Source organism: Neophocaena asiaeorientalis, unplaced genomic scaffold (assembly GCF_003031525.2).
Source record: "Neophocaena asiaeorientalis asiaeorientalis breed wild unplaced genomic scaffold, Neophocaena_asiaeorientalis_V1.1 scaffold1040, whole genome shotgun sequence".
Lineage (NCBI taxonomy): Eukaryota > Metazoa > Chordata > Mammalia > Artiodactyla > Phocoenidae > Neophocaena > Neophocaena asiaeorientalis.
This window is the reverse complement of record NW_020171694.1, coordinates 90641-112150: the sequence shown is the minus strand read 5'-3', so window position 1 is coordinate 112150 and position 21510 is coordinate 90641. Positions and strand designations below refer to the sequence as shown.

Here is a 21510-nt window from a genome sequence, read left to right as displayed (position 1 = left end):
TTCTCTGTATACTTATAAAGCTTAATAAGTGCTTGATAAGTAGATGTAGTTTTAAAACAAAAATGATGTGTGAGGTCCTTAATAGTGTCACCCTAGAGCAACAAAGGCATAGAGCTGCCTTCCTCTTCTTATTTATTTGGGGAAATTGGTTGGTTGTTTAGATACTAAGGCCTAATTAAGTACCTAGAAGAACTATTTATTTGGAGTAATTGAACTTTTAACTCAGGTTGTGGCTGTAAGCAGAGATAGGGTGATTGTCTCTATTATATATTTTCTTTTAAGCAATTTAACCAAATCTGTGGTTGGAGTCTGTTTTTGAAACTGCCACAGAACCAAAAGTAGGGACAGAGCAAAAAATATTTTAAATTTCTCTTACACAGGAAGTAGGATCCTCAATCAAAGCTCTGTAGACCACTAAGTGGAAGACAGGACCATCTAAATGATTTGAGGAATTAACAGAAAGCAGTGACTACACAGCAATAATTACAGCCAATAAAGATTGTTTTAAGGCAGACAAGGGCTAAGATTTCCTTAGCGGTAATAATGACATACACTGAATTTAAAATCTATTTTATTATACAGGTCAGTTTCTAATAAATGGAAATGTATCATCTGTTCCTTAACTGTGTAAATAATATTAAATTCCTTTGAAACTGGAATCTGCAGGCACAGGCATTCTTTACTAAATATTGTATCATCTCCTAAAGTAGAAGCTATCCTGAGGAAGATGGACTTTTGATCTTAATACCAGTATCTATATAAAATGGTATAGATGAATAATTATCTTCAAATAGGAGTTTCCTTGTGAAAATTCTCCTCCTTCACCCACTATTCACAAAGGACTGGTATGGTCAGTCCTGGGGTTTTACATGGCATTTCTATAGTCTGACCACAAACATCTGTCAGTACCTCATTTCAGTGTAAGAAAACAGGCATGTCTGAATTTTTGGCAGTAACCATCCTCATGTCATCTGAATCCAGCTAACCTGCTAGCATGTCCTTTAGACAGCAACCTGTCTGAGGGTCCTTCAGAAGCACATTTACAACGTCATAAAATTTGTGTTCGTATGCCAGCTTGTAATACAAGTAGACGTCTTCACAATATGTGAGTAACTTCTTCAGGTTTTTCACAACTAAGTCAGTAGGCTGATGATGTTTACATCTAGACAAAGAAACAAGAACGTACAGGTTAGGATAACTGCATCTTGAACGAGGGCTATCAGCTCTGATACATATCACTGTCTATAGAGGAGAAGGTGCTTGAATCTGAGGAATCAATCAGACTATTAGGGACTGCTTGATAGACAATGAAATTATTTCATTAAAAATGAGTATCTTAATGCTGGCCTTAATTAGAATAATTTCAGCACTCCAAAGGGGGCCTCTGATGTTTAGTGTTTTTGGCACCTCAGACAAGCTGAGTAGTTCTCCCATTTTAAGTACAGAGTACCATAAGCAAACTATTCTCATTCATCTGTTTGCATGAATTTGTTAAAAGATCGTCTTTCTGGGTATTCTTGACATCTCTTTGCCATCTCAAGCAGAAGGGTAGCCTATAGGCATGTTATATGTAGTCATAAAATTCTTAGCCGTGCCTGATCTCAAAGCAGAGGCATTTTAATACTTACTTTATTGAAATTTCTTCAAATATACTGGATCTTAATAACCTTTGCTGCTTAAATTCTTCCAGGTAATTAAAGTCTCCTTTAAGAATCACTTGTTGGTATAGAATTTCAGCCCAATCAGGAACAAAGTCATAGGCCTCAGCCACAATAGAAGCCTTAAAAGGATGGAGGGGAAGGAGGACACCATTAGAGCCTACTTGATGTAAAACTGAAGACAAACTGCTCTAGAAAATGACTTCATATTCACTCTATGAGTGTACAGTATTATCATCACCAATAATGTTAGAAGACTCTACGTATCAGGGTTGGTGAAAAGTTTGCTATTTCCCCTTCCCTGACACCCCGAACACCTTCCTTCAGTGTTTTTAATCTTCCTCACAGTGGGTTAAAAGAACTGCTGATGAATATTTTTCTCACTAACTCAACTCTAAGGAACAGTGAAAGGGCTGATTCCCTGATAACCATCCCTCCTTGTTAAAGGGCTAGAACCAGCCTCTCAGAAGCCCTGACTTTTTATGCTAACCCAAGTGCACTGGTCTGGAAATGCTGGGGCTAAGAGATGCTCACAGGACCACTAGCAGGGATGTTCCCCTGAACCTCAACTATCTTAAGTGCAAAGATGTCTGCCTCTCTGCTGGCTTAATAGCGTGGGGAAAGGAGACAGCATGTCTCACTGTTCTCCAACCTCTGCCCAGACAATATGCTGGTAAGAAATACTACTATGGAAAGGCAGTTGGAGAGCTAGACTGTCCTGGTTCTGTCACTTGCCCTGAGGCCTTAGGTAAACCACTCAGCTTCTGGGTCCTATGACAGGGACAGCAGGAGAGAGGATGCTGGAAGCATGGGCTAGGTTTTTCTTCTTTGCTCACCTGGTAGAACCGAGGTAGGGCCATGATACAGTCCATCAGCCTGTGGCGCCCCAGGTTGATGAGCATTGTGTTCTGGCCGGTGTTCAGAAAGTGAATCTGCAGTGTTATCAACTTGGTGAGCCGGTGACAGTGCAGGGCTTGTCGCACGCAGGAGTCCTGAGGGATAAGGGTGGCAGTAGGCACAGATAAAGACTTTGTTGCCGTCATCTCCCCCGTGAACCCTCCAGCAATGGAACAAAATAAAATTATTCCTACTGCAGACACCAAGCCCCAAGTCCAGTCTGGAGTAAGACTCCCATGGTTACCTTGGCATAACTCTCTGCTGCATCCAGCATCAGAGTCAGGGCCTTCAGCAGCAGCTGCTTCAGTTGCTGCCCGTCCTTGAGGCTGTCCTCTGTAGGGGAGTAAAGGAAACTTGGGTGTGTCTGACTCCCAAGGCTGGGTACTCTCATCCCACTCAGTAGTAGGGTGGACTATAGAAACAACCCAGCTCATGTTCACAGGGAGGCAGGTATGTCTCACTCAGGTAAAGGCTATTGGGCCAAAAGTACACACACACACTGGAGTAGGATTCACTGCCCCATCTAGTTCAATTTCTCTCTGAAACAGCAAGGCAGGCTTACACGGCATCAACATACATTGGTTCTTGACAGGTGACACCCCTGGATGCACTGGCTACAAGAGGGGTAAAATGCCTTCCAATCCCCCTTCTGTCTCCTTTCTGCCCCCTGGGGCCCCACTAAATAAATGTTAGAAGCTGAGGTGGGTATTAGTCCCATGGGCTCTTGCCCGGCTTAGCCCTGAGAACCTTCCCTGGCCAGCAGCACTGCCCTGGAGGTGCTGCTGTGACCTCTGCTCACCCCAGGGCTGAGACTCAATCAATTTCAGTTGGATGCAGGCAGCTGCCTCATGGTTCTCCCCAATCTCCCGACACATGCTGAAACACAGGGCAATCATGTTGTGCTTCTCACTGTCCCCAGGGCGGCAGCGTTTGATGTAGTCCAGTAGGGCCGTCTTCAGGGTACCACTCTGCCCAGAAAAAAGCGGGGGATACCAAGGTCTCAGCCATGTATTGCAAGGTAAGCAGGACTGGCCTAGTCCTTTGATTCTGAAAGTTCCTCAGAAACTCCCAAGGAAAAGGAAAAGATAAGCAGAAATGAATACAAAAGTTTATACTATCCTGAGTATAAGGAAAAAGGCACATCTTCTCTGCTGGTGGGAGTGTAAATGGTAAGACCTGTCAGAGGCAAGAACCCTTAAAAATGTACACACGTGCATTAGTCTAACGATTCCACTTCTAGGACTCTATCCCTAAAGAAGCAAGCAGAGGAAAGTGCTAAGATGGATGTAACAAGGATATTTAATAGCAAACAATTAGAAATATTCCAGATGTCCAGAATAAGATCTAAGAGAACACCATGTAGCCATTAAAACCGATGTTGACTTGGAAATTATTCATGCTTATTATTAACTGAGAAAAGCAGGCTATTTCCTATCTGCACAGCATGACAGAAGTTTGATAAAAATACGTGAACATGCATGTATATGTTTGTGGGTATATGTGCAAAGAAAGGGCCTATACCAAATTGTTAGCAGTGGCTGTCTGCAGACAGTAGCTAGACACACAGGGCTTTTTTTCGTGTTCTGTTTTCCAGGTGGATTTTTTAAAAAAAATATGGAATGCTTCACAAATTTGCGTGTCATCCTTGCACAGGGGCCATGCTAGTCTTCTTTGTATCGTTCCAATTTTTAGTATATGTGCTGCCAAAGTGAGCACCCGTTAAGCGTCTTAATGTTGAATATTCATTACTTTTGTAATCAGAAACAAAGTTATTAAAAGAATATTTAAATGCAGGAAGAAAAATGCCTCAAAAACAATTTTTAAAATCCTGAAAGTGTCCCTATGTCCAGGACTTGCTCCTTTCCTTACAACTGGACTGGTCTGTCCTGAAACTAGCCCAGCATTGAGGAGAGTTTTTCTGTTTTGTCTCTTAATCCTGCTTGGCTGGGCCCAAGTTCCCAGATGTCAAAAGTGCACCTGGGTTTTTATTTATTTGTTTGTTTATTGGCCGTGCCACGCAGCATGTGGGATCTTAATCTTAGTTCCCCGAAGCGCAGAGTCTTACACTGGACCGCCAGGGAAGTCCCATAGGTTTTTAAATCTTTAGAGGTGAAATGGGTGAAAACAATGAATCAGTCAATGAATAACTTGAAAACAGAGGCTCTGTGAGTGCATGCCTGGTGTCACATAGTATGCTGAGGACAGACAATCGCCCAGAGACCAAAGGCCTGGCAAGTCAGGCTTTTGCTTCCCAGCCTCCTTCCTGGTCGTCATCATAAATAGCTCCACAGCTTTCTAGACCCAGACCTTGGCATTCACTTCTGAATAGCTCTCGACAACACACTTTTTCATGGTCCCCTGAAAACTCTCCACTCTAAACTGGTCTGAGCTCTGTAACCTTAAGCTACTGGTTACAGTATATGTCTTAAGGAGGTCCTTAATTCCCTCCCTCTATATCCCGGGAGTCCATCCTGATTGGAATTAATCCTGAGAAAACCTGAGACTCTCAAGTGTCAGTAGTACATGTCATACTGCAGCTCAAAAATACGGTACACCTACCGGGTCCAATTTCTTCCTCATCAGCACTTCAAAGTAGTGTTTTTTATGCAGCAAATCAAATATGTATGTCATCTCATTGTACCTTCCAATGCCAGTGAGGAGACGCACCTACAAAGGGAGAGGGAAGCTTGCATCAGCATTGCTTGGAGTTCTCTGAGCCAGACCACTACCCCAACAGTTTGGTTGCTTTCAAATACCGAACTCTGGCGGGAAGAAGGGTTAGTGGCCAGGCTGCCAGGAACTCCTTTCCTCCTTGCCTGTCTCCCCTCCTTCCCATCCCATGTGCCCAACAGGGGCCTTCTCTGGAGGATTCAGAAATGCTAGTCATTGGGAAACCACTGGCTGGCTGTCCCCTCCTCTGTTGTCTCTAAACATGACTGTCAAGTGCCGAAGTGCCATCCTCCTGGGCAGGCACTCTTCCTCTTCCCACCACTCCTCATCCTCATTACAGCACCCAATGGCTTGCTCACACACTTGGGTCAGTTTCAAGCCTCGAGAATTTGGGGGGAGGTACAGGAAGCTTGAGTTGTCAGCCCATTTCAATTTTCAACTCAGATATGAGAGGCAGGTCTGAACCTTGTTTTGTGGGGGAAGTAACTGCCGTCTTAGCCCTCTAGAAAAGCTAACTGCTTGGTAAGGGGGTATGACAGTCCTGGAGCATGGCAGGGATCTTCTTTGCTTTCTGTTCCTTTGGAGCAGTCTCTGATTTGGACAGAAATCAACCTGGAGCAGAGGGCTGAACTGCCCAGCCAGCTACCAAGTAGGTAGTGGTATCCAGATAGGTAAATCCCCTAAGACCACATCAGCTCTGAGCTGATAGTCTCCAGCCTATCTGTTCTATCAAAGGTTTCCTCAGGATGGAGGGTGAAGGTGAGGGGGTGACTTACCACCAGTCCATACTCTTCACTGGGGGCCAAGTGGTTGTCTGTGAGCAGCCGGGCGGCCTGCAGGACTCGGATGATGCCCTCCATGTGGCACGTCAGTGTGAAGCAGTGATGAGCCAGGATCAGCAGCTCTGTGGCTGGGTGGGTTGGGCACTGGTAAGACAGGACTTTCAACCCTGGCTAACCCCTGTCTAGCTTGTACCTGGCAGGAAGATCAAGGGGCCTAGTACAGCTGGGCCTGTCTGGAGAAGGCTCTCTCACCAGTCCTTTGAGATCCCTGACCTCACCAGTTCTAGCTCTGAGATGGCCCCCTGATGAAGTCAGTTCTCTCAGTGACAGCACAGGGATTAACTCTCTCCTCAGACAGTCTGCATATAGTGACACCATTTCCCAAAGGCTCAAAAAACGAGAACAAAGAACGCTAGCTTTCTAAAGATGGAGAAACTTTCTGCAGACAAACTGATGGAGTACCTGCCAATACAAGTCCAAGGGCATTCTCTGTAGCTGAGTGGAGAGTCTTAGGCCTAGTCAAGTGCTATTTGATGCTCTGCACTTCTATAGGCTTTCTAGATTGAGATGTGACGCACACAGATTTAAAACTACTATACACAATCACTATGAGCACAATTAAAAGGCAAACTGGGAAAAATATTTGCAATGCTGGAAGGCAGAAGAGGGGTTCTCAGCCTTAATATATGCTGTGCCCTCTGGGCCTTTGCACCTGTGGGGCCCTCCCCAAACCTACTGGCTACTAATGCTTCTGGTCTTGGTTTGCACATTTCCTCCAAAAACCTTTGGGAGGAAAAAAAGGAAAGGAAGAAAAAACCTTTGGCCCCATCAGTATGCTTACTGTGAATGACACCCCTAGTCTGTGAGCTCCAGGACTGCTGCTTAACTTGTTCACCATACCCCTGTTTTTAGAGTGCCTGGCGCACAGTCAGTACTCAGTAGATGTTGCTGAACTGGACTGAGAAGAGATACAGAAGGCTATTTTATTTATTTATGTTTTGGCCGTGCTGCACGGCTTGTGGGATCTTAGTGGGATCCCTGACCAGGGATCGAACCCAGGCACACAGCAGTGAAATTGCCGAGTCCTAACCACTGGACCGCCAGGGAACTCCCAAAAGGCTGTTTTAAAAATAAACCTATTCAGGGATTCCCTGGTGGCGCAGTGGTTGAGAGTCCGCCTGCTGATGCAGGGGACACGGGTTCGTGCCCCGGTCTGGGAAGATCCCACATGCTGCGGAGCGGCTGGGCCCGTGAGCCATGGCCGCTGAGCCTGCGCGTCCGGAGCCTGTGCTCCGCAAAGGGAGAGGCCAGAGCAGTGAGAGGCCCGCGTACCACAAAAAATAAAATAAAATAAACCTATTCAACCTCTTAAAATCTCACGTGTTCACAAAACATCAATAAAATGCCTTTTACGCGTCAGTCAAATTTGCAGAGTATAATGGGCTCCAGGAAATGATACTCTCACACACTGCTTAAGAGGGAGTGAAAGTGAATTTTTTTTCCTTAAGTAAATTTGGCAATATATATATAAAGCCTTAAAAGTGGGCATACTACTCCTGAATCAGGAATTTGTCTTAGGGAAATAACCATGGATGTGCACACAGATTTGCCTATAAGCATGTCTATCCCAGTGTTTAAAACAGCAGAAAACTGGAAGCCATCTATAGGTCCTACAATAGGGTATATACATTTTTTAATTACATATAAGAGAAATAATATGTAACGACTAAAAATTATAAAAAATTATATAGAATAGTGTCATGGAAAGATATTAATGACAGCATATTGGTAATTATAAACAGTATACAAAGTATAATGCTATTTTTGAAAAATAAAAACCTATGGACTTGCATAGAAAAAAGATGAGAGGGACACATACTACTGAATGCATACAACAACACTGAAAAGCGAGCAGGCTTTGAAATCACACAGACGGTTCATATGCCAGCTCTGCCACTTAATAGTTATAAATTAATCAACTTTTCTAAAGCTTCAGTTTCCTTCTAAAATGGGGACAATAATAGCCATTTTTCAGGGTAATGTAAGAATAAAATAAGCTAAATATGCCAAATGTTAAAAGGTTACCTTTTTGTGTGATTTTAAATTTGGGGCTGTTTTGCCATATATATTTTCTCACTTTTCTTCAATGAACTTACGGCTTTCTACTAAGAACTTATAAACAATCCTGGAGGAGTAGGGATCCGGAGAAGGAACAAGGATCCAAATTGAGTTTTGAAAAGACTTAACCTCAGAAGACTTCTTAGAGACCTGCTTGGGCCCAAAACATGTAAGAAAGTGGCCAAGAACTTACTGCAAGACAAGTCCCCATGGGGAACGGAGGAAATCTTATCCAACAACTTCATGCCTACCAAGGTGCGGTCTTGACACAGAGCAGTCAGCTGAAGAAACGTCTGGCTTTCCTCTGTTGGGGTGAACGTCTGCTTATGTCCTATACAGAAAGATGTGGAGATAGGTGCTAGTTTTACCTTGAAAGAGATGAAAGGAAGACAAGAGCCCCAGGGCAGGAGGCCCACTCTGCCCAGGCCTGGGCACCAGGAGGTAATGATGAAGGCGCTCCCGGGCAGCTCTCCTTTTGCTGGGGTCAAATATCTCAGGTGAGATGCCATCTTACAGGACAGCAGGAGCTCATTAGCTCAGAGAAAGGCACAGTTACTCTAAATATAATCATAAAACAATAAACAAAAAGCAATAATAACAAAATAAATGCAATGTGTTCTCCTCTTACAAGTGCAACCTGGCAACTTGAAAGGACAGCATACAAGATATATATGAGCATAACATCAAATCCTTAATGCTGGGAACTTGAGAATGTGATCTGAAAGGCTGGGGAGGCCTGAAAGGTAGGGCACCTGTTCCCTCTGATGGGGTCAGCAGCTCCCGGGTCACCTCTTCAGCCACAAGTTCAGCCACTGTGTCTGGCTCGAGGCCCTGGGTGCTGATGAAGGCTTGAGCTCGCTTGCATCGGTCAGGCTGCTGAGAGGCCAAGATTACCCGGAGAATGGCCTCACCATCCTGGGCAGCGACATCTGTGTAGGAACAGCCCAACTCCTGAGAGGAAGGCAGAGCCAATCCCAGCCATCGTTAGGAACCAGGAGAAAGCCAGCAGAAGACAGCCTTCCCTGAAATCTGATGTGGACAGACGCCATGGTTTTCTGAGCTTAAAGATCCCTCATCCTGAGCAGAAACCTTAGAAGAAGCAAACACTGTTTTCTAGCCCTTTCTAAATTGCTTTGCCAATGAGGTGAATCCAAGCAAGAGAAAGGCTTGTCTTCAGAAAACATCAGGTGACTGATCTCTCACTGAACACTGAGCTTTTCAAATGTTATGAAACCTAAGGAAGTTGAATAAAAGGCAGAGCCCCTTCTTTATTGTTCCTGTGGCAGCGGAAACCCTCAATTTCCAAAGAAGTCTCTGAGCCTTGTTGTCCAAGGAAGGGCTTTTAGTGCTCGGCTTGCTTTCTCTCGTGCTCTCTTCCACTGCACTTAGAATCTACTCTTTTTCTCCCTCAACCAGCACAAAGCCAGAACAATTCCTGGCTGCTCTGGCTCCTGTTTTACAGTCATTACATTCCATTTAATTTTATTTTAAAACTTATTTTGGGCTCTTTCCCATATGGAAAGCTCACCACTATTCCCCAGGGATGGATTTATAGGGGCCAACATCCTGACAAGAGCTCTACTCCCAGGTCATGATTATAATCTGAAGGGCTGACCGAGGGCAATGTCCAAAATCCACCTTCACCTTCTCCCTTCCCTCCCTCTCAGAGGGAGCTCCTGTGGAGACCCAGCCCTTTGGCACGTACCTTGGCAAGTGCATAGAGACAGAGGACCTGCCGGCAATAATTCTTCCCATGGAGGCATTTGCTTGTCAGAGTTTCCAGAGTAGTCACCACTTCATCACTGGGGGGCAGTATCACAAATGACTGACTGTCCAAACTTGAAGCTGGAAGCAAATACAGGTCTGAGGGGGGGCTTTAAGGGGCTTTTAAGGTCTCTCCTCAGCCCCCTATGACTCTACCTCTCTGCTCACAGCTTCCTTCACTGCACCCTGTTGACTCCCCCTGGGTCTGGGACCACTTCTAACAGGGCTCACACCCCACTTAAACTTCTTTCATTGCCTTCTTCTAGGAAATCCCCAGCCCAGGATACTTCAAAGACGCAAAGCCACCTAATGAACACTCTAGAGATCATCACCAAAGATGCCTGCCAGACTGTCCTCCACATACACTGCCTCCCAATTTCCCCTTATGTCAAATAATCACCAGGTCTACCTGACTGTATCTCCAAAACATCTCTCCAGTCACCACCTTAGTTCCAGCCTTTATCACCCTGCATCTAAGAGGTGTTAACTGTCTCCTGCCCTCAGCCTCCCTTCTTCCCCAACTCCATCTTCCACACACTCAGCATTCTTCACATTCTAAAATGCAAATCACAAAAATCAAGGATCATCTGACAGATACCTTAAAGGCACAGTAAAATTAGAATCCATTCCTGCTTTTTTAAAAAAAGCTCTTAGCCTAAAATAAAACTTTTTTAATTTGAGCAAGGGTTTCTGTTAGTGGAAAAAAGTAGAAAAGAATATTTATATAACACTGTTTCTAATAGCAAAAACAAAGTTGAAAAATTTTAAATGTGTATCAGTAAATCATTGTTAAAAAAATCATAGTACATGACCTGGGAAGGAAATCCAAAAAAGAGGGGATATATGTATACATATAGTCTATATACTGTACAGAAAAGTGAATCAGTTAACACAATAAAGCAACCATACTCCAATTTAAAAAAAATCATAGTACATTCATATAGTAGAATACCCTGCAGTTATTAAAAGAATGAGGTCAATCTATCTGTACTGACAGAGGGAAAAATGTTGCAGAACAATATAACCGTATTTTTGTAGAAAATAAATGTGTGTGTGCACACACGCACACACACGCACACATGTGCAAGCCCACACGTAGAAAATAATGTACGCCAAGCAAGTAAAAGATGTTGTTCTGGGGAATTTGGTGGGCGTGGTGTTGAACGGATAAATAACTTTCACTTTTTACTTTATGCACTTCTGTATTGTGTGATTTATTACATTGAGCATGTAATACTTTTGCTTTTAAGATATTACTCTTTTAAAAATATGCTTTAAACACAAAAATATAAAAAGCAACTCAGACCATGTTATTCCCCTGCTTAAAATCCTTCATTAGAGTTTTCAGTTCTAGGTCTCTCCCACTGACCTCAATATAAAACCTGGACACAGTGCATGCAGTGCTATATGAGGACTCTGAAGAGCAAATAGTAGCAGATGGATCGAAGATAACCTGCATTACCATTTTCTCCCCTCTAGGAATCTCCAGATTGAATGCAACGCTGCCCGAAACCCAGAACCAAGCACTACAGCTCACAAAGAGAGTGGGCTCCAGGAGACATCCTCCAGAACAGGCTCAAGGAGCGGAAACGGAACTCCCACAGCCCATTCTCTCTGGTCCTAGCTCCTAAGCAACCACTCGGCTGTGGTGGGAGGGGCTGCAGCAGCAGTTGGCAAGAGCCAAAACTCAGAGAGGGATCTTCTTTTCCGATCAGAGGTGCTCTGGTCCTAAGGGGGCAGAGTGAATCCCTGTTCCTTTTTGTATTATCCTCCTGTCAGCTGGCCCTAGATGCGGGCAGTCAGGAAAGTACATGACAGGATGGGGTAACTAAACCTCCAGCTTTGGCCAGAAGACTGAAAAGGGAAGCCTCGGGCAACCAGAAAGTACTTGGAAGAGAGATTCAGGAAAGCAACACAATAAAGTTGTTTATAAACATTAGGGCTCATTCCTAGGCTTTGCATGTATGGATCTGATCCCGACCAACATATCAAAGACTTTGAGAACTAAGTCAACAGACAGACCACTACACAGGTTGCAGACTGACCACAGGATGGCACATACAGGATGGATCTGAACAGCACCACAAAGAATTTGAAAACTGAACTGATGTTACAACCACAGCCCACAGAAAATACATTGGAACGTGTAGTCTGAACATAGCCAGGTCAATTGCCTGCTAAAAACATATCAACATTCTTCATAGGATTTAAACAAGACGCAGCATCCCATAACCCACTATTCGAAATGTCCAAGATACAACATGAAGTTATTCAGCATACAAAAATACAAGAAGATCTCAACTCATACAAGACAAAGAAAAGACAAACGATGAAACCCAGCACTAAAATGACATAAATGTTGAAATTATCTGAAAAAGACTTTAAAGCAGCTATTACAAATGTTCCAACAAGCAACTATGAACACTCTTAAAATAAACAGAAAAACAAAGTCTTAGCAAAGAAATAAATGGTATAAAGAAGAATAAAATGGAAGTTGTAGAACTGAAATTTTAAAATCACAGAAATTAAAAAAAAATCTTAATAGCAGAATGGAAATGCCAGAGGAAAGAGTCAATGAAACCGAAGATAGAAAAATAGAAATTATCCAATCTGAACAAAGCTTCAGGGACATGTGAAACAATAACTTTTGTTTTTGTTTCATTGGAGTCATTGGAGTCCCATAAGGAGAGGAGTAAGAGTATGGTGCTGGAAAAATATTTGAAAAAAATGATGTCTGAAAACTACCTAAACTTGATAAAGCTACATATTTAAGAAACTCAGTGAACCCCAAATAGCATAAGCCCCCCCAAATACATGTCCAGTCATGCTATAACCAAACTGCTGAAGACAAAAGACAGGAAAAAAATCTTGAAAGCAACAAGAGAAAAATGCATTATCTACAGGGGAACAGTGATTCGAATGACTGCAGATTATTCATCAAATACCACAGAAGTCGAAAGGAAGTGGCAGAACATTTTTTTTTTTTTTTTTTTTGCGGTACGCGGGCCTCTCACTGTTGTGGCCTCTCCCGCTGCGGAGCACAGGCTCCGGACGCGCAGGCTCAGCGGCCATGGCTCACGGGCCCAGCCGTTCTGCGGCACGTGGGATCTTTCCGGATCGGAGCACGAACCTGTGTCCCTGCATCGGCAGGCGGACTCTCAACCACTGCGCCACTAGGGAAGCCTGGCAGAACATTTTTAAGTGTGGAAAGAAAATAATAAATGTTCTATATCCAGCAAAAATCATCCTTCAGGAATGAAGGTGCAACAGAGACATTCTCAGATGAAGTAAAACTAAGACAATCTGTTTCCAGCAGACAACTCTGAAAGAATTACTAAAGGAAGTCCTTCACACAGAAGGAAAAAGAAACTAGAAGGAAACTTGGAACATCAGGAATGAAGGAAGAGCAACAAAAATTGTAAATATCTGAGTAAATATAATAAACTACTCTCCTCTTGAGTTTGTTAAAATATATTTTTTGGTTGAAAACAAAAAAATCTAGCTTTGTTTGATGAGATTTTCAGTGTATGTAGGTGTAATATAATAAGGCAACTAAGATATAAAGGGAGAGAAGTAAAGTAACCTACATGGTGGTAAGGTTTCTACCCTTAAAATATAATTTTAAGTAGACTGTGAAAAGTTACAAATGTATAATGTAACACATAAAGCAACCAATTAAAAAAGTGATGCAAAGCTATACAGTCAAAATCACAAATTAAAATGGATGACTAAAAAATGTGCAAATAACCCAAAGGTAAGAAAAGGTTTCCTCAAAAACCACAAACAACCAAAACTCACCTGAGATGAAAAAGATAACCTGATTAGTCATATAACTATGAAATAAATTTGTAGTTAAAAATCTTCCAGGGCTTCCCTGGTGACGCAGTGGTTAAGAATCCGCCTGCCAGTGCAGGAGACATGGGTTTGAGCCCTGGCCTGGGAAGATCCCACATGCTGCGGAGCAACTAAGCCGGTGTGCCACAACTACTGAGCCTGCGCTCTAGAGCCCGCGTGCCACAACTACTGAAGCCTGTGAGCCTAGAGCCTGTGCTCTGTAACAAGAGAAGCCACCACAATGAGAAGCCTGCACATGCAATGAAGAGTAGATCCCACTCACCCCAACTACAGAAAGCCCGCGTGCAGCAACAAAGACCCAACACAGCCAAAAGTAAAAAAAAAAAAACAACTTCCAAAACAAAAATCTCCAGGTTTAGATGGTTTTACTGGTAAATTCTACTGAACATTTAAAGAAGAAATAACACCAATTAATTCCACATAATGTTTTCCAGAAACACATTAAGCTAGCATTACCCTGATGCAAAAACCAAAGATGGTATTAAAAAAAAAAAGTACAGATCAGTATTCTTCATGAACATAAATGTAAGAATTCTCAACAAAATAGCAAGTTGATTCCAGTAATATGTCAAAAAGAATAATGCACCATAACCAAGTGAGGTTTTTCCTGGGAATACAAAAAAGCTGGTTCAATATTTTAAAAGATCAATTAATGTAATCTACTGTATTACTAGTCTAAACAAGAAAATAAAAACAAACACGATCATATCAATGGATGCAGAAAAAATTCAACATTGATCCATGATAAAAACTCTCAGCAAATAGGGAACTTCCTCAACATGACAAAGGGTGTCTTCAAAAAACCTACAGCTAATATCACACTTAATGATGAAAGACTGAATGCTTCCTCCCTAAGGTCAGTAACAAGGCAAGGATGTCCACTCTCACCACTCCTATCCAACATCATGCCGGAAGTCCTTGCTAGAGCAGTAAAGCAAGAAAAATAAATAAGGCAAATAGATTGGAAAGGAGGAAAAAGAACTGCCTCTATTCACAGATATGATTATCTCCATAGAAAATCCCAAGGAATCTGTAAGAAAACTCCTAGGATAAGTGAGTTTAGCAAGATCACAGGATTAAAGGTTAACATAAAAAATCAATTATATTTCTATATGTGATCATGTACAATTGGAAACATTATTTACATAGGATAAATTTCAGTGAACTAGCCACAAGTCAGATAGATTCCCTCTAACTTTGCTACTTAGCTAGTTAAAAGACCTAGGTGGGACTTCCCTGGTGGTCCAGTGGCTATGACTCTGCACTCCCAATGCAGAGGGCCCGGGTTCGATCCCTGGTCAGGGAACAAGATCCCACATGCTGCAACTAAGAGTTCACATGCCACAACTAACGATTCTGCATGCCACATCTAAAGGATCCCGCATGCTGCAACTAAAGATTCCAGATGCCACAATTAAAGATCTCGCATGCTGTAACGAAGATCCCACGTGCCACAACTAAGACCAACGCAGCCAAATAAATAAATAAATAGATAAATAAGTGTGATAAACTGGAGCTCTAGGTTAAAAAAAAAAAAGACATAGGTGTTCCTACTTCATTGACTAATTACCTGGTTTATGAATTACCCTTAACTTAGTGTAACTGGTGTGCCAAAAGGGACCCTTTCTTCCTGGAGAGAATGCCAACAGCACCTCACAGGACTCAGGGCAGTTTGATCTCCTTCACTTACTGCTTTGGACTTTCCTTAGAGGAACGCCAGGTTGTTCTTCTTCCTCAAGCAGCTCAGCACTTTGTAAGAGAGCATGGATGTCCGGGTGCAGGTCATCCACACTAGCTTCCCCTGAAGCTAGTGCTCTGCAATGCAACACCAAGGCAACATCTTGGTTATAGAAATGAAAATATCGGCACACTCTACTTGCTTCATGCACACAGCCATCATCCAATAGGCGCCCAATCAAAAAGTTTAGGGACTCCTGCTCCTTCCAATTCAGTTTGTTCTCACAAGTGTCTTTGGATGGAAGGCCATTAAATTCTAAGTATTTTGATGTGTTCAGAGCAGCCAACTTAGAGAATGAAAACTCACTGGCTAAGCTTTCAAAGGAAAGTTCACCACTAGTTGAAATCTGTTGAGAACATCCGGGGGCTATTTCCTCCTGCCTTCCCCTGAGGGTGTGCTGGGTGATGCGGCAGAGCCAGATCTGCTTCTCTAGCTCCTCCAGCTCCTCCAAAGGCACCAGGTCCTCCTGGGCAAGCCAGTGTCCTGCCAGAGTGAGGAGCAGATGGCGCTCCTCAATGCTGCTTGGTCCCTCTTCAGCTGGGCACTCACATGCCGTAAGAGCCTGGGCTGAGAAAAAGGAAGAAGCTGCTTTGCTTGAAATGGAATTTTTCTTAAAATTCTCATGACATTTTTTCCAGAAGTCAATTCTTGCTTGTTTCAGGGACCACTGGTCAATGTGTTTTAAGGTCTGCATTTCCTGTGTTATCTGTGAAATTGAACACAGCAATTTTTAGCCTTTCCTGGATAAAGAAATATCATAAATGCTAATGCTCCCTCGGTATACCATACTTGTTAAAACCCAAATCAAGTTAGAGAACATGGGACTTGGCTACAGATGATCCTGGATATTTTATCTGGAAAGTTAAGGTATGAAAAACAAATCTAAATTTATCTAATTGAATGAGGTTCAAGAGGAAACCACCTTATATTTAATTCTATTCAAAGTAAAATAGTTGTAGCATATCCTGTAAGCTAACCTTATATTAAAGCAAACATTCCTCAAAAATGGGCATTCTAGGCTCATCCATTTCTGAAAGTAATGTCTGTGTCAAAAGTGAAAAAGTAGGGCTTCCCTGGTGGCGCAGTGGTTTAGAGTCCGCCTGCCGATGCAGGGGACACGGGTTCGTGCCCCGGTCCGGGAAGATCCCACATGCCGCGGAGCAGCTGGGCCCGTGGGCCATGGCCGCTGAGCCTGCGCGTCCGGAGCCTGCGCTCCGCAGCGGGAGAGGCCACAACAGTGAGAGGCCCGCGTACCGCAAAAAAAAGAAAAAGTATCATCACTGGTAAATGACATACCTCATTTAGTTCTCTGTTTAATGCTGGTTCACAAAGCTAAGATTTTACATAACTTAAAAGACTAATGATACCTCTTCAATAATCAGGTTGTCCACAGGTAGCTCAGCTAGTTCTGCTACCCTTCTGGCCAAAGCAAAGTATCCATCTGTCTCCAGTTTTTCTAAAATTGATCTACATTCATGCTGAAAATTCTCAAGGCTGTAGCTGGTAATAATTACACGATTAATGGCTATGGATGTATCCTTCAAAATTTGGCTAAGGACACACAGCTTCTTCACATCTGGACCTGTGCCAAAGAGAAGCAGATATAAGCATTTAATCAGTAAAATACTGCTATGGCATTTCAAGAGTAACTAAATATGAGGGGAGAATATTTATATTTAACATAATAATGTAGTTAAAGGGAAAATAAAAACCTATTTTTCTACTCTGGTTGGCTGACAGAGGAAGCCAAAGGCAGCTCCTATATAGTAAGAACTATTAAGATTAGCACATAGACTCCATCTATAAATCTGGCTTTATATACCAGGCAGAAGTTGGTGGCCTGCTATGTAGTAGCAACTCAGTTAACCTTGGGAAGATTTGGCCATTCATTCAGGTTAGTTCCATCTTTTTCCAGATTTTTCTCCTACCTTGAACAAATTTGTTTTTCTAATTGTTCACTCATTCATTCACTGCAGGCATCATGTGGATCAAGACACAGAACTTCTAGGACAGCTGAAACTGCAGGTGGTCAACAGCCAAAGCTCTACTGTGGTACACTGTCTTCAGAATGGAGCACCACTTGCTCCTCCAGATATCTATCTAACTTAACCCAGGGAGACCCAGCTAAGCACTTCCTGATGTCCCCAGGAAAGTCTCTCTCTCTTTTTTTAATCAAAGTATAATATAAGTGACTTACAGTATTATATCAGTTTCAGGTGTACAGCATAGTGATTTGATATTTTTGAACATTACAAAATGATCACCATGATACATCTAGTTACTGTCACCATACAAAGTTATTACAATTTTATTGACTATATTCCCTATGCTGTACATTACATCCTTGTGACTTACTTATTTTATAACTGGGAGTTTGTACCTCTTAATCCCCTTCACTTATTTTGCCCATCCCCTCACCCTCCTCCTCTCTGGCAACCACCAGTTTGTTCCTGGTATCTACGAGTTTGTTTCTGTTTATTCATTTGCTCTTTAGATTATACATATAAGTGAAACCAAACAAATTCTTATCCTTAGTAACATTAGGAATTCTCTGCCAATAATTTATGTGGCTGGGTTTGCTCCTACTCCCAAATATAGCATGCATAGAGCCTACGTGTGCCCTACCATGAAGGAGGGGCATGAAAAACGTTCTATAGGAGCCTGCTCCCAATGCCGCCTGCTGAGCTGTGGTCTGATTTAGGTGGTTCCAGGGACAGTGAGACACCTTGCACAATAACCACCAGTATGAGCATGCCGGGTTTCTTTGCAGGCATGATCTAAAACATAAGTCTTTTAAAAAACCTTTCTTTTCTCCAAGCACATACACAATATGCACATACAAATATTCTATAAAAACAGAAATAATTATGTGAATAAAAGCATTATAGTAATGGTTAACAATGTAGACAATCCTTGTAATTTTTTAAGGATAGGGTTAACTCTGGCAAGAAAACAGGAAATTTATTTCTTAATTAAAGTTACTAAAGAGCAATGAAAGTATCTTATATTAAAAGGACCTACTGTTTGGCCTATGTAGTAACTGACAGTAGCTTATATACACTGCATTTTGGAAACACCCCCCTTCCCTTCTAGTCATCAGCCCCACAGCGCACAACATGGGCATGAAGCCCAGGCATTCTGCGCCTGTTGTGTGCAAATGTGAGCTTTCCAGTTGAACATCTGTGAGTTTAAATGTGATAAAATAACCCTGGTAGTGAAAAATACCAGAATCCAGCATAAAAGAACAACATTATCACTCAACAAAAACTTGGAATTATCAAACAAGTAGAAAAGGGGGTAAGGCAATATTGGTTTCATTCAATCAGCAACAAGCTTAGAGACTGCCAATGTCTGGAGGAATGTGCAAAAAATCGACACAATTTGTCTCTTAAAACCTTCAAAATGAATTAGGCATTCCTGAAACAAGTCTGTGACCTTGAGCAACGATGACATGTTAAGGTTACTTGTCAAAGAAAACAATAATAGTGACAGGGTAGTATAGAGGTTAGCCAGGGGAAATTTGGCTATTTGCTTAGAATTAGTAGATAGTTGTATTACTTGTTTTATATCCTGTTGTGCTGTTTTAAATGCTTTAACCATGACTGAAGTTTCCTGTAACCTCTTCTTCACACCCCGTTCTGGACTGTAATGTCGTATATCCTATGCATTTTAATTTCCTGAATGCCCTTCTAAAATATTTTCAGGATTAAGTAAGCTAACTTCCTAACAGCAACTTACCTGTAAATATTGTCTTACCATCAGAGAAGAGATGCTCTCTTCCAACAAACAGCTGTAAAAGCTTCCCCAGCTCATACTGGGTCCTACACTGCTGCAGCATAAGCTTCAAAAGAAAATACACATGCTCCTTCAGCCATGGGGCAGGAATGATAGCGTGGACCCTTGTGGCAGCCGTTTCAAGCTATGAAAAAAAAGGGTCAGGAAAGTGGTTTCTCAGGAACAGCAAATCAAAACCTCTGAACTTGGGAATGTCTAAGAAAGCCAAGGTACCATCAAAGGCATCTCCTATCACAAAGGAGGATGCTTATTCAGGTCCTTTTCAAACAGCGGTAATTTGTATTGCAGCTCAGAGGAGTAGCAAAAATAAGCCCTCTCTGGCAGCTTTGTAGTTTGTCTCCTTGTGGGACATCCTGTTGTAGAGAGCTGTGTGTCTGAAAGTCAAAAATGGGAAAGAGACCTAAAGACTGAATGGAGTGAAGCAATGCAAATACTGCCAAGTTAGTGACTGCCAGAGTAACAGTCCTGTGAGTGGCTGTGAAATTAACCAGACATGTTTCACTTAGCAGCTTCTTTAGAGAGGGGTCTAGTCCTGCCCTGAGTCCAGAAGATTTGAAATTCACATATGAAGACCTCTTAAAAAGACTTGCTTGGGCTTCCCTGGTGGCGCAGTGGTTGAGAGTCCGCCTGCCGATGCAGGGGACACGGGTTCGTGCCCCGGTCCAGGAAGATCCCACATGCTGCAGAGCGGCTGGGCCCATGAGCCATGGCCGCTGAGCTTGCGCATCTGGAGCCTGTGCTCCGCAACGGGAGAGGCCACAGCAGTGAGAGGCCCGCATAACGCAAAAAAACAAAAAAAACAAAAAGACTTGCTTAACATTGCTGAGCTGGTTCTATTAGTTTGCTTATAGTTTATACTATCATTAGAGAAGGATCTCAATTAGTAAGCCTGAACTTTTGTCATTTCAATCACATGCTAAAAATATTAATAGGAAAGATGACCCCAAGAAGCAGCCGCATTAAGCTTGAATCAGAGCATTAGTTCTTTTTCTAAAAAAATTATTTAATTAATTTATTTTTGGCTGCCTTGAGTCTTCGTTGCTACACGCAGGCTTTCTCTAGTTGTGGCGAGTGGGGGCTACTCTTCATTGTGGTGCATGGGCTTCTCATTGCGGTGGCTTCTCTTATTGTGGAGCACGGGCTCTAGAGTGCAAGCTCAGTAGTTGTGGCGCACGGCATGTGGGATCTTCCTGGACCAGGGCTCGAACCCGGTCCCCTGCATTGGCAGGTAGATTCCTAACCACTGTGCCACCAGGGAAGCCCTCAGAGCATTAGTTCTTAGTCTTTATTTACTTGTTTCCCTACCTCTGTTGCTCTAAGAAGAGGGTCTATGTCAGACAGACAATGGAACTGGTTAAAGTAAAAAATATATGGAAGTAAAGAGCTCAGGTAACAATGGAGCAGCTGCACTGCCCCTTGGTTGGGGACTGGAGCAGGGGCAGACAAGCAAGAATAAGAAGAGACCTGGAAGGACCTAAATGTAAAATGCAAAACTATAAAACTCCTAGGAGATAACATGGGAGGAAACTTAGGTGACCTTGCGTATGGTGATGCCTTTTTTAGATAAAATACCAAAGGAAGAATTCATGAAGGAAATAACTGATAAGCTGGACTTCATTAAAAATAAAAACTGCCCTACAAAAGACAATGTCAAGAGAATCAGATGACAAGCCACAGACTGGGAGAAAATATTTGCAAAACATACATCTGATAAAGGACTGTTATCCAAAATATACAAAGAACTCTTAAAACTAAACAATAAGACGACGAACAGCACTATTAAAAAAATAGGCTGAAGAGCTTAATAGATACCTGACCAAAGAACATATACAGATGACAAATAAGCATATGAGAAGAAGATCCATACCATATGTCATCAGGGAAATGCAAATGAAAACAATGACATATCACAACATACCTATTAGAATGGCCAAAATCTGGAAGTCTGACAACACCAAAGGTTAGCAAGGATATGGAGACACAGGAACTCTCATTCACTGCTGGTGGGAATGCAAAACAGTACAGCCATTTTGGCAGACAGTTTGGTGGTCTCTTCCAAAACTAACATACTCTCACCATATGATTGAGTACTCCTTGGTATTGATATTTACCCAAATGAGTTGAAAACTTACGTCCACAGAAAAACCTGCACACGGATGTCTAGAGCAGCTTTATTCATAATTGCCAAAACTTGGAAGCAACCAAGATGTCCTGCAGTAGCTGAATGGATAAA

General features: G+C 42.5%; 1 protein-coding gene and 1 non-coding gene across 5 annotated transcripts in view; both read right to left on the bottom strand.

Annotated features, from left to right (window-relative positions):
- Window positions 1-554: 554 nt before the first annotated feature.
- The window catches only part of SPG11 (SPG11 vesicle trafficking associated, spatacsin), a 76229-nt gene continuing 55273 nt past the window's right edge, over window positions 555-21510 (bottom strand). Inside the window, exons 28-40 of one of the 4 annotated variants that reach the window (XM_024738784.1) lie at window positions 19221-19401; window positions 16850-17064; window positions 15435-16188; window positions 9831-9970; window positions 8878-9076; window positions 8319-8456; window positions 6002-6135; window positions 5115-5222; window positions 3355-3523; window positions 2800-2888; window positions 2495-2650; window positions 1629-1780; window positions 555-1162 (exon numbers count right to left, since the gene is read on the bottom strand). In XM_024738784.1, coding sequence (XP_024594552.1) covers window positions 982-1162; window positions 1629-1780; window positions 2495-2650; window positions 2800-2888; window positions 3355-3523; window positions 5115-5222; window positions 6002-6135; window positions 8319-8456; window positions 8878-9076; window positions 9831-9970; window positions 15435-16188; window positions 16850-17064; window positions 19221-19401 — 2616 coding nt within the window. In that variant the 3' untranslated portion in view covers window positions 555-981. Of the gene's footprint in view, window positions 1163-1628; window positions 1781-2494; window positions 2651-2799; window positions 2889-3354; window positions 3524-5114; window positions 5223-6001; window positions 6136-8318; window positions 8457-8877; window positions 9077-9830; window positions 9971-15434; window positions 16189-16849; window positions 17065-19220; window positions 19402-21510 lie in introns of those variants that run through there. The other 3 variants (XM_024739508.1, XR_003002580.1, XM_024740601.1) reach the window with 3 other exon arrangements.
- Window positions 4164-4271, bottom strand: LOC112403242 (U6 spliceosomal RNA). The gene has a single exon (XR_003003914.1). It is a non-coding gene; the product is annotated as a U6 spliceosomal RNA (small nuclear RNA).